General features: G+C 44.3%; 1 protein-coding gene across 1 annotated transcript; it reads left to right on the top strand.

The window, feature by feature from the left end:
* Positions 1–522: 522 nt before the first annotated feature.
* MRPS24 (mitochondrial ribosomal protein S24) lies at positions 523–10,746 on the top strand. The gene is made up of 4 exons (XM_068982147.1): positions 523–569; positions 649–717; positions 834–945; positions 10,374–10,746. Exons 1-4 carry the CDS (start codon positions 531–533, stop codon positions 10,655–10,657), a joined length of 504 nt encoding a protein of 167 aa, XP_068838248.1. The 5' UTR covers positions 523–530; the 3' UTR covers positions 10,658–10,746.
* Positions 10,747–11,353: the final 607 nt, after the last annotated feature.

The raw sequence follows: 11,353 nt of genomic DNA, 5'->3' as shown, positions 1-11,353 counted from the left end.
TATTTGCGGATAAGTCAGTCACCTCCCCCCCGCCTTTTTTTTTAAAAGGATATTATTTGAAGACAGAGCTCAGCATTCTTATCTGTCAGACGTGGTAAAACGCTGTTTCCCTAGAGACCCTGGCAGGCGGTAGGGTTAGCACCAACCCTCCGAAACACTCGTCACCCCACCTGTGAGAACTCTCAAGACAGCGAATCCTCGCGTTCAGCATCCTTCAGTTTTCGCATCGATGACGCAAACCACGGCTGTGGCACGGCGGAGGGGTGCGAGACGTGCACAGGGTTGCGGGGGGAGGCGCAGAGTCCAACTCCCCGCACCTCCTGGCCCCACACAGCCCGGCTCCTGAGCCTGGAGCCGGGGCCTCCACCGCCCACAGCAGGTCGGTCCCGATGGTGCGCGGCTCGGCCAGGCCGAGAGGCTTGGCCCCCTGCGCCAGCCCGCGGGTGGTCTCGCCCTGGTGGAAGCCTCGCGAGGTTTGTGTTTACCCGGCCCGTTTCGCTCCGCCCCGCCCCCCCCCCCCCACGTCTAAGATGGTGGCCTTCCACGGCGGTCGCGGGCTCAGGCCTCTGGTGAGTGGGCGGTGCGGGCTGGACGGCCGGGTGGAAGTGAGGGCGCCTGTCTGGGTCTCACCCTTCACTGTCCCTACAGATGCTGTCCTGGAGCCGGGATCTGCCGTGCATCTGGCGCGCTCTGCATACCTCCGCGGTCTGCTCCAAGGTGAGCGCAGCATAGGGACTCGCGACCTGGGAGTCTGGCACCTGGGGTTGGGGACATGACCTGGGGCTCGCCCTTGGTCAGTGGTCGCGGAAAGTCATGGCCTCGTTTCTTTTCAGAACCGGGCGGCCCGAGTCCGAGTGGACAAGGGGAACAAGGCGGTGACCTACGAGGAAGCGCATGCGCCTCACTACATCGCCCACCGCAAGGGCTGGCTGTCACTGCACACAGGTGAGGGGACGGTGCGGGACAGAAGACGTGCTGTGTCGTGACTGTCACATAAAACACGAATTGAACACGTGTCAGAGGTTTTATTTAACTCAGTAATAAATGGGTGGATCAGAAATCAGTTAAACAAAGTAAAGAAGAATTAATATAGATGAGAGGTATGTGATACAGAATGTCCAAATGTATTGAAGGGATGCAAAATTGATTTTTTCCATGGGGGGCGGCGGTAAGGACTTTGTTGAACTTACACAGAAATTACTTGCATGCCTAAAGATAATTGTTTTGCATTGCTATCGGTTATTTGGGGCTTCCTGCATGGTTCAGCAGTGAAGAATCTGTCTGCAGTGCAGGAAACCTGGAGACACTGGTTTGATCCCTGGGATGGGATGGCAACCCACTCCATTAATCTTGCTCGGAAAATCCCATGGACAGAGGAGCCTGGCTGGTGACACAGTTGATGGGGTTGCAAAAAAAGTCAGACATGACTAAATGACTAAAACAATAAAACTCGACTATAATTTAGAGATATGAAATAGCACAGAGGCAGTGAAAAAAGCGAAACCCTGTAGAATTTGAACAACTCTGGAAACTGTTCTAAATATTGCAGTTTTCCACCAGAGCACAAATCTACATACAGTTGACACCATTATTTGCAGATTCCATGTTTGTGAATTTGCCTGCTCGAGGTGCTTTTTGATTTCGAACTTGTGTAACACTAGGCGGTAGCTTGCAGCAAGTAGCAGTAAGTGGTAGCTGATAACAGGGCCTTAGTTTCCCAGACAGGGAGTCCTAACCACTGTACCACAGGACCCAGCAATTAGGGCCACGTTCCCTAGTCTTGCCTGCCTAGTCAAGAACAAATTCAGATAAGGAGGCAGAAGATAAAGAATAAAGTAGAAAATTTATTGAAAGGAAAAATACATGCAGAAAGCTGCATAGACAAGCTCAGAGAGAGCTGCCCCTTTGGGAAGTTTAAATCCTTTGTAAAGGGGCAGTTTTCCAAGTCTGTGTCTTCCCTCAGGCCAGTCACCTTGCTTTGTTCCCTTTTGTTAATTTGTCTCAGGACCCTCCTCTAGGGTGCCCATGCACACCCTAGCCAAGATGGATCTTCAAGTGAAGGCTTCTGGGAGGAGCAAGACTCATTGTGGCCTGGAATTGTCCTCTGACTTTTGACCCCAAGGAGCCCTTTTGTGCATGTGTAGTGTTCCTCTTATCAGACAGGGTTTTTTTCCTTTCTCCGTCCTTGCAATGATTATTCCCTTGAGGTGTTAGCAAGAGACAAAGACTGGCTATATGCCCTGTTTTTGTTGCCTGTAAATCCCTTAACTGAAGCCCACCTGTCTCTTAACTCAGGAAATGCAAGCAGAAGAGTGGCTGTTCATAAATGTCCAACCTGAATTCCATCTATCTCCTACCTCACTTTGACATTCATCCTCATATGTGGGTGGAGCAACAACTCTGTGTGTGCCTTCCTAGCCAAGGTTGAAGAAGGCTCTCTGCCTTCTTGTTTCAGCTTTCATGCTGTAAACGAGTCCTCTTTTTGCGATCTGTTAGAAGGCAATGGCAACCCACTCCAGTACTCTTGCCTGGAAAATCCCATGGACGGAGGACCCTGGTAGGCTGCAGTCCATGGGAGGCGAAGAGTCTGACACGACTGAGCGACTTCACTTTCAGTTTTTACTTTCATGCATTGGAGAAGGAAATGGAAACCCATTCCAGTGTTCTTGCCTGGAGAATCCCAGGGATGGAGGAGCCTGGTGGGCTGCCATCTGTGGGGTCACACAGAGTCGGAAACGACTAAGCAACTTAGCCACAGGGCCATGTTTTCAAGTTTTGTGCTTTTTGTTGTTGATTCCCCTGACATGCTCTTGTTACCAGCAAAATCTTGCTTTTCTCTGCCCACTGATGCCCCGCCCCCAAAAATACAGGCAGAGTTTTGAGGGAATAGAAAGATGGCTTTAATCTTTAGCCAGCTGAGGGGAGAACACAGCAGGCTAGTGTCTAAAGAGCTGCGCCCCACTCCTAGGGGAATCGAGACTTTATATAGCCTGAGTCTTATGGTCTTAGGGTAAATGATAATGCTTAAAGTAATGAAGATTTTTCATTTTTCTTGAATTGTTTCAAAACAGTCATAGTTGGCATCAGGTAACCTGGTAATTGGGTCTTGCAATCTGGTAGCGCAGTAATTGGGTCCATTTGTCTCTGGTTTATTGTACTGTGGCCTTCTGTCTGAAATGCAAAAAGCTACAAGGGTGGTCTGCAAAGGGAGTGCAGTGAAGGTAAGTAAGCACAGATCCAGGGTGTAATTAGCATAGAGTTATAGGGTAGTAGGTGCAGGATGTAACTCATGCAGAATTAGCGGGCAATAGGTACAGGATGTAGTTTATGTACAGTCAGGTTAGTTTTGGGAAAAGCAACCCTAGTTGCAGACTAAGATTAGGAATAGGTAAAGTGAAACTAGGTAAAAAACTAGTAAAACTAAAATTAGCTCTTTCAGGCCTGTTTATGTTTCTTCAGCTTGTTCAGTGTTCTCTTTATTTTCTTTATTCTCAGGAAAAGGAAAGGAAAATAAAGAGAAACTCATTCCTCTTTTTTCCTTTTCACTGCAACAAATTTCCCAGTGTTAATTTATTTACTCTGTATCAGTGGAGGAAGGGAAATAAGTGTCATTCTTGTCTGGCTGAGGATAAAACCTCAGCTTTGCTCCACTTGAGAGTCACCAGCTGTCCAACCCAGGGGCTCACTTATGTCCTATTTCAAATCCCCTTTGAGAGACGTGAACCCCAAGAAATCTTTATTGGGAAGAAGAGGGACTATGGTCTGTCTTCTGTAGCTTGTTGAGGCTGACAAGGGACTCGTCGACCCTACCTGGTTGGGGTCGTGGAGTTCTCGCTGTGTTTCATTATGTTTTATTAAGGGGCCTTCTGGTGAATTCTCTTGTTATTCCTCTAGGATCTCTTCTTAGGAGTGCTTAATCTCTGTATCGTCATTACCTTGAGGTGAATCTTGTAATCTGGAGGAGGCAAAATTTGACAAGTAGTTTTTTGTTTTTCTTAAAAAAAAGCAGAGGCCAAAGATCAGTGAAAGAATTACTGTAACTAGGAATCAAAGCAAGAATAAGAACCAAGCTACATTTGATAACAATTTTAAGTGCGGTCCAGATAATGGTCACTGCTTGGGTTATCCTGTCCAAAGGATTGGAGCCATTTGCACTCAGTTACAACTGGAATCAAGATTGCTGGGAGAAATATCAATAATCTCAGATATGCAAATGATACCACCCTTATGGCAGAAAGTGAAGAACTAAAGAGCCTCTTGATGAAAGTGAAAGAGGAGAGTGAAAAGGTTGGCTTAAAGCTCAACATTCAGAAAACTAAGATCATGGCATCTGGTTCCATCACTTCATGGCAAATAGATGTGAAACAGTGTCTGACTTTATTTTTCTTGGCTCCAAAATCACTGCAAATGGTGATTGTAGCCATGAAATTAAAAGATGCTTATTCCTTGGAAGGAAAGTTATGACCAACCTAGACAGCATATTAAAAAGCAGAGACATTAGTTTGTCAACAAAGCTCCCTCTCTCTAGTCAAGGCTATGGTCATGTATGGATGTGAGAGTTGGACTATAAAGAAAGCTGAGTGCCGAAGAATTAATGGTTTTGAACTGTGGTGTTGGAGAAGACTCTTGAGAATCCCTTGGACTGCAAGGATATCGAACCAGTCCATCCTAAAGGAGATCTGTCCTGGGTGTTCATTGGAAGGACTGATGCTGAAGCTGAAACTCCAGTACTTTAGCCACTTGATGCGAAAAGCTGACTCATTTGAAAAGACCCTGATGCTGGGAAAGATTGAGGGCAGGAGGAGAAGGGGACGACAGAGGATGAGATGGTTAGATGGCATCACCGACTCAATAGACATGGGTTTGGGTAGACTCTGGGAGTTGGTGATGGACAGGGAGGCCTGGCATGCTGCAGTTTATGGAGTCGCAAAGAGTTGGACATGACTGAGTGACTGAAAGGATGAGATGGTTAGATGGCATCACCGACTCAATAGACATGGGTTTGGGTGAACTCCGGGAGTTGGTGATGGACAGGGAGGCCTGGCATGCTGCGATTCATGGAGTCGCAAAGAGTTGGACATGACTGAGTGACTGAACTGAACTGAGAACGTTAGTAAACAGAATAGAAATTATTTCTTTTTAGGAAAATACACCTGAATCCTAATCTAGACTTTACACTTCAAGGAGACTTGAAGCCAGGGTAGCCAGTTGTCTGGTTTTATCCAAGTAGGTTTTAACCTTTAATATGGCTATTGGTCACTGCACATGTGTTTTCTATTTTTGTTAACATGTGATCTGAGACAGTTTCATTGTCTAAACCTAAAATAATTACAAGTAGAGACCTTTAAAAAGTAACATTGTGTGACCAACTGCAAGCAGACATTGTTTTGAGAATGGCTAATGGCATCCTGGATGGCATCACCGACTAGATGGACATGAGTTTGGGTGAACTCCAGGAGTTGGTGATGAACAGGGAGGTCTGATGTGCTGCAGTTCGTGGGGTCGCCAAGAATCGGACATGACTGAGTGACTGAACTGAACTGAACTGAATGGCATCCCAGGTTGGATACAACTTAGGAAACTCAAGTTTTTAACAATATAAGGACTTGTCTGAAATCATACCCCCTGTTCCATCTAGTTATTTCCTTAAATGTCTGAACCATAGCTACTCTATTTTGACTTTTGATTGTAGTTTTCTCCATAATAGCCAAAGCAAATGTCAGTCTCAATGGTGCTAGTGTTTCTCTAGGTATGAGAAGATGAGCTAGATATGAGCATATAGGTTTCTCAACAGGCAGGTCAGGTGGTCTGGTATTTCCGTCTCTTTCAGAATTTTCCAAAGTTTATTGTGATCCACACAGTCAAAGGTTTTGGCATAGTCAATAAAGCAGAAATGGATGTTTTCCTGGAACTCTCTTGCTTTCTCCATGATCCAGCGGATGTTGGCAATTTGATCTCTGGTTGTTCTGCCTTTTCTAAAACCAGCTTGAACATCAGGAAGTTCACGGTTCACGTTCTGCTGAAGCCTGACTTGGAGAATTTTGAGCATTACTTTAGTAGCGTGTGAGATGAATGCAATTGTGCGGTAGTTTGAGCATTCTTTGGCATTACCTTTCTTTGGGATTGGAATGAAAACTGACCTTTTCCAGTCCTGTGGCCACTGCTGAGTTTTCCACATTTGCTGGCATATTGAGTGCAGCACTTTCACAGCATCATCTTTCAGGATTTGAAATAGCTCCACTGGAATTCCATCACCTCCACTAGCTTTGTTTGTAGTGATGCTTTCTAAGGCCCACTTGACTTCACATTCCAGGATGTCTGGCTCTAGATGAGTGATCACACCATCGTGATTATCTGGGTCGTGAAGATATTTTTTTGTACAGTTCTTCTGTGTATTCTTGCCACTTCTTCTTAATATCTTCTGCTTCTGTTAGGTCCATACCATTTCTGTCCTTTATCAAGCCCTTCTTTGGATGAAATGTTCCCTTGGTATCTCTAATTTTCTTGAAGAGATCTCTAGTCTTTCCCATTCTGTTGTTTTCCTCTATTTCTTTGCATTGATCGCTGAGGAAGGCCTTCTTATCTCTTCTTGCTATTCTTTGGAACTCTGCATTCAGATGCTTATATCTTTCCTTTTCTCCTTTGCTTTTTGCTTCTCTTCTCTTCACAGCTATTTGTAAGGCCTCCTCAGAGAGCCATTTTGCTTTTTTGTATTTCTTTTTCTTCGGGATGGTCTTACTCCCTGTCTCCTGTACAATGTCGCGAACCTCATTCCATAGTTCATCAGGCACTCTGTCTATCAGATCTACTCCCTTAAATCTATTTCTCACTTCCACTGTATAATTGTTAGGGATTTGATTTAGGTCACAGCTGAATGGTCTAGTGATTTTCCCTGCTTTGTTCAATTTAAGTCTGAATTTGGCAATAAGGAGTTCATGATCTGAGCCACAGTCAGCTCCCAGTCTTATTATCTATAGGTTGACAATAACTTAGAGTTTTTCTTAGGGGACTCTGTGATGGAACCTTAGAAGAAGTGCTTCCTATTCTAGCTTGAACAGTTAGAACTGGATGTTTGCATGCTCATAACAATATAAACAAACCAAACTGCAGGAGCAGGAAGTCACTAAAAACAAAGAATGGCAAAGATATGCCCAGAAATCAAAAACAAGGGAGCAGAAAAATGCCCCAAAAGGATGGCATGAAGATGTCCAAAAGTCAAAAAGCCAAATGGCAAGAATGCCTCAAGTGTGACTTCCAAGTCCTGCTAAACCTGTGACATTTGTCCAAAGTGACACCTTGTGAAAGCAGCATCTCTTCAAAATTTTCTAAACTGGGACTGAAGCTATTCCCCAAACAGGAAACATCAACCGTCTCTAGGGGGCTTACCAAACATAGCAGTTTGGGACATATCAAACTCCCTCTTTTTTATTCTCCATGGATTAATGTCTTCTCAGAGTAGAAATCTGTGCCCGAGAGGGCAGTGAAAGAGAAGGCGTCCTCAAGGCAGAAATAAAGCTTCTGCAGCTGTAGGGCATCTTCTCCCCTGTTCTCCACCATAGCCTTGGAATTCTGCAGCCAAGTTGGCCAGTTGGGTGTGTTTGGGGTACAGCCCTACAACAGGGAGTCCCAGGCCATCCTGCCTCAGAGAAAACCCCCAATGAGCCATTCTTCCTGAAAGAGCCTGGTATGGAGAGAGATGCTTAAACTTCCAATCAAGGCAAGGGGCCCTGTAGGGTCACCCGCAAGCAGATTCTGCATGAGCTCCCATTTGTTGCTGCCAAAATCTTGGCTTTCTCTGCCCACCCATGCCAAATAAAAATTATGGAGACAGAGTTTAGAGGAAGAAGTCAGCTGAGGGGAGAACACAACATGCTAGTGCCTCAGGAACTGTGAACCAAGAGACTTCATTTTGTGTGTGTGTTTGTTTCTTTAGACTTTATATAGCCTGGGTCTCCTGGTCTTAGGGTAAATGATAAGGCTCAAAGTAATGAAGGTCTTGCATTCTTGTTGTTTCAAAACAGTCATAGCAGGCATCAGGTAACCCAGTAATTGGGTTCATTTGTCTCTGGTTTATTAAATATGGCCTTCTTTCTGAAATGAAAAAGCTACAAGGAGTGGTCTACAAAGAGAGTGTGATCAGAGTATGCACTAGGTACTGGATGTAATTAGCAAAGAGTTAAAGGGTAATAGGCTTCCCTAGTGGCTCAGACGGTAAAGTTTCTGCCCGCAATCTGGGAGACCTGGATTCGATCCTTGGGTCGGGAAGATCCCCTGGAGAAGGAAATGGCAACTCACTCCAGTACTCTTGCCTAGAAAGTTCCATGGATGGAGGAGCTATGGTGCATGGGGTCACAAAGAGTTGGACATGACTGAGCAACTTCACTTAGGAAAGAGTAATAGGTTCTGGATGTAACTCGTGCAGTTAGGGGCCGATAAGTGCAGGATGTAATTTACACAGTGTCAGATTAGTTTTGGGGAAAGTAAACCTAGATACTTGCCGGGAGAAATATCAAAAACCTCAGATATGCAGATGACACCACCCTTATGGCAGAAAGTGAAGAGGAACTAAAAGCCTCTTGATGAAAGTGAAAGAGAAGAGTGAAAAAGTTGGCTTAAAGCTCAACATTCAGAAAACGAAGATCATGGCATCTGGTCCCATCGCTTCATGGCAAACAGATGGGTAAACAGTGGAAGCAGTGTTAGACTTTATTTTGGGGGGCTCCAAAATCACGGCAGATGATGATTGCAACCATGAAATTAAAAGATGCTTCCTCCTTGGAAGGAAAGTTATGACCAACCTAGATAGCATATTGAAAAGCAGAGACATTACTTTGCCAACAAAGGTCCATCTAGTCAAGGCTATGGTTTTCCCAGTAGTCATGTATGGATGTGAGAGTTGGACTGTGAAGAAAGCTGAGTGCTGAAGGATTGATGCTTTTGAGCTGTGGTGTTGGAGAAGACTCTTGAGAGTCCCTTGGACTGCAAGGAGATCCAACCAGTCCATTCTAAAGGAGATCAATCCTGGGTGTTCTTTGGAAGGAATGATGCTAAAGCTGAAACTCCAGTACTTTGGCCACCTCATGCGAAGAGTTGACTCTTTGGAAAAGACTCTGATGCTGGGAGAGATTGAGGGCAGGAAGAGAATGGGACGACAGAGGATGAGATGGCTGGATGGCCTCACGGACTTGATGGATGTGAGTTTGAGTGAACTCTGGGAGTTGGTGATGGACAGGGAGGCCTGGTGTGCCGCAGTTCATGGGGTCACAAAGAGTCGGACACGACTGAGCGACTGAACTGAACTGAAACCTAGATGCAGACTACAGATTAGGAATTAATTAAAGTTAGGAGTGATTATCTCTTTCAGGCCTGTTCATGTTTGACATCCAACTTGTTTACTGTTCTCATTATTTCCTTTGTACTCAGGAAAGGGAAAGAAAAAAGAGAAACTCATTGCTTTTTTTTTTCCTTTTCACTGCAACACCATCTAGTGTTCCTAAGCACAAGAAGACTGTTGTGCCTTACAGGGCAGGATTGTTAGAAAAGCTTCCTTCCAGCATGTGTTACAGAGCTGTAGGGAGAGTTCTGTGTTAATAAGCCATTTGTAGGTGTATTTAACAGAGAAATAAAATAAGGCTTAATATCAATCTTTTGATAAAAATATTGTAACCAGAGACTTGCAGAATTTCCACCAGGAGCAGTGGTTTAGTTCAGTATTTACTAATTTGTCATTCATTTTGATTATATAGAACATAACTCTTAACTTTACAAAGCATAACTACTGTGAATTAATGAGAATCAATGATATTTTGTTCATTATAAGGGTTCTCAACTTGAATGTTTGAGATACATCTGTCTAGATAACTTACTTAAAGTATGGATTTCTATCCCAAACTCTTTTCAAGTTCTTGTTCTGAGGTCTAGGGAGTGGGTGTGGAGACTCATAACAAATATTGTAAGAGGTGCAAAGGTTTATGGTCTACAGTGAGAATTTACTTGTTGAGGTCATGGCTCTAGCTAGTGAGAGAGCTCACATCTCAGAAGTAGCTGATGACTTCATCTCTCTGGCCCATAGAATGATCAGTGCTTCTGTATGGCAGTGAGGAGAAAGTGGGGAAGGGGTACTCTGTGTGTACATAAAGAAATCATCTCAGTTTTGTGCCCTTCTCTTTTGTGAGACAAGATAATGATAATACATACTTCACAGGATTTGTTTGGGGATTATTGAAATAATGTTCTTGAAGCTTCAGAGTATTATTCTTTTTCCACTGTAGAAGAAAAGAGAAGAGGCTAAGGTGGGGAATTGAATGCTCAGCGCTTTTGGATGTTACCTCTGGAGTTTTGGCCAACTCACCTTGGTACCCTTCTCTCTTTAGGTAACCTGGATGGGGAGGACCATGCTGCCGAGCGAACAGTGGAAGATGTTTTCCTTCGCAAATTTATGCTGGGCACCTTCCCAGGCTGCCTGGCTGACCAGCTTATTCTAAAGCGCTGGGCTAACCAGGTGGAGATCTGTGCCCTGGTCCTAAGGCAGCTACCTCCACACAAGTTCTACTTCCTTGTGGGCTACAGTGAGACCCTGCTGTCCCACTTTTACAAGTGTCCTGTTCGTCTGCACCTCCAAACTGTTCCCTCAAAGGTTGTGTATAAGTATATCTAGGACATACATCAAGCTTTTTACATCAAGTTGTAGCCTGCGAAGGTCAGAAACTTGTGAAAATGGACTGAAGTAGAAATAGGGGAAATACATCCCCTCAGATTTCTGAGACTTTGTCTTCAGAGTTGCTATTGAATAAATAGACTCTACATGTTGTCTTACTGCTTGGTCTGTCTAGAGAACTAGAATACGGTCTTTGAGGATGCTCCAGGCTTCCCAAGAAGGCTGCCAGTTACCTGAGGTTTAGGTAATAGCTATGGTTCAGTGCATATCCTGTGCCAATCACTGTGTCAGGAACTTTACCTGAAGTTCTTTGTTTTCTCTTAAAATGGAAAGATCCATTTTTGGAGATTATAAAGCAGTTATTTTTTAAAAAACCTTTTTCAATTTAAGTCTGAATTTTGTAATAAGGAGTTCATAATCTGAGCCACAGTCAGCTCTTGGTTGTGTTTTTTGCTGACTGTATAGAGCTTCTCCATCAGCTGCAAAGAATATAATCAGCCTGATTTTGGAATTGACCATTTGGTGATGTCTTGTGGTGTTGGGAAATTGTGTTTGCTATGACCAGTGCATTCTCTTGGCAAAACTTTGTTAGCCTTTGCCCTTCTTCGTTTTGTACTCCAAAGCTAAACTTGCCTGTTTAGCCAGGTATCTCTTGACTTCCTGCTTTTGCATTCCACTTCCCTATTTTTTTCGTTA

The sequence above is a fragment of the Capricornis sumatraensis genome, chromosome 10, assembly GCF_032405125.1.
Source record: "Capricornis sumatraensis isolate serow.1 chromosome 10, serow.2, whole genome shotgun sequence".
Lineage (NCBI taxonomy): Eukaryota > Metazoa > Chordata > Mammalia > Artiodactyla > Bovidae > Capricornis > Capricornis sumatraensis.
This window is presented reverse-complemented; position numbering and strand designations above follow the sequence as displayed.

What these genes read in the sequence shown, in the direction of transcription:
- MRPS24 (XM_068982147.1), top strand. Translation starts at nt 531, where the DNA reads ATGGTGGCCTTCCACGGCGGTCGCGGGCTCAGGCCTCTG. An exon ending in GTCGCGGGCTCAGGCCTCTG is followed by an intron (nt 570 to 648) that starts GTGAGTGGGCGG and finishes CTGTCCCTACAG; the next exon opens with ATGCTGTCCTGGAGCCGGGA. An exon ending in CTGGCTGTCACTGCACACAG is followed by an intron (nt 946 to 10,373) that starts GTGAGGGGACGG and finishes TTCTCTCTTTAG; the next exon opens with GTAACCTGGATGGGGAGGAC.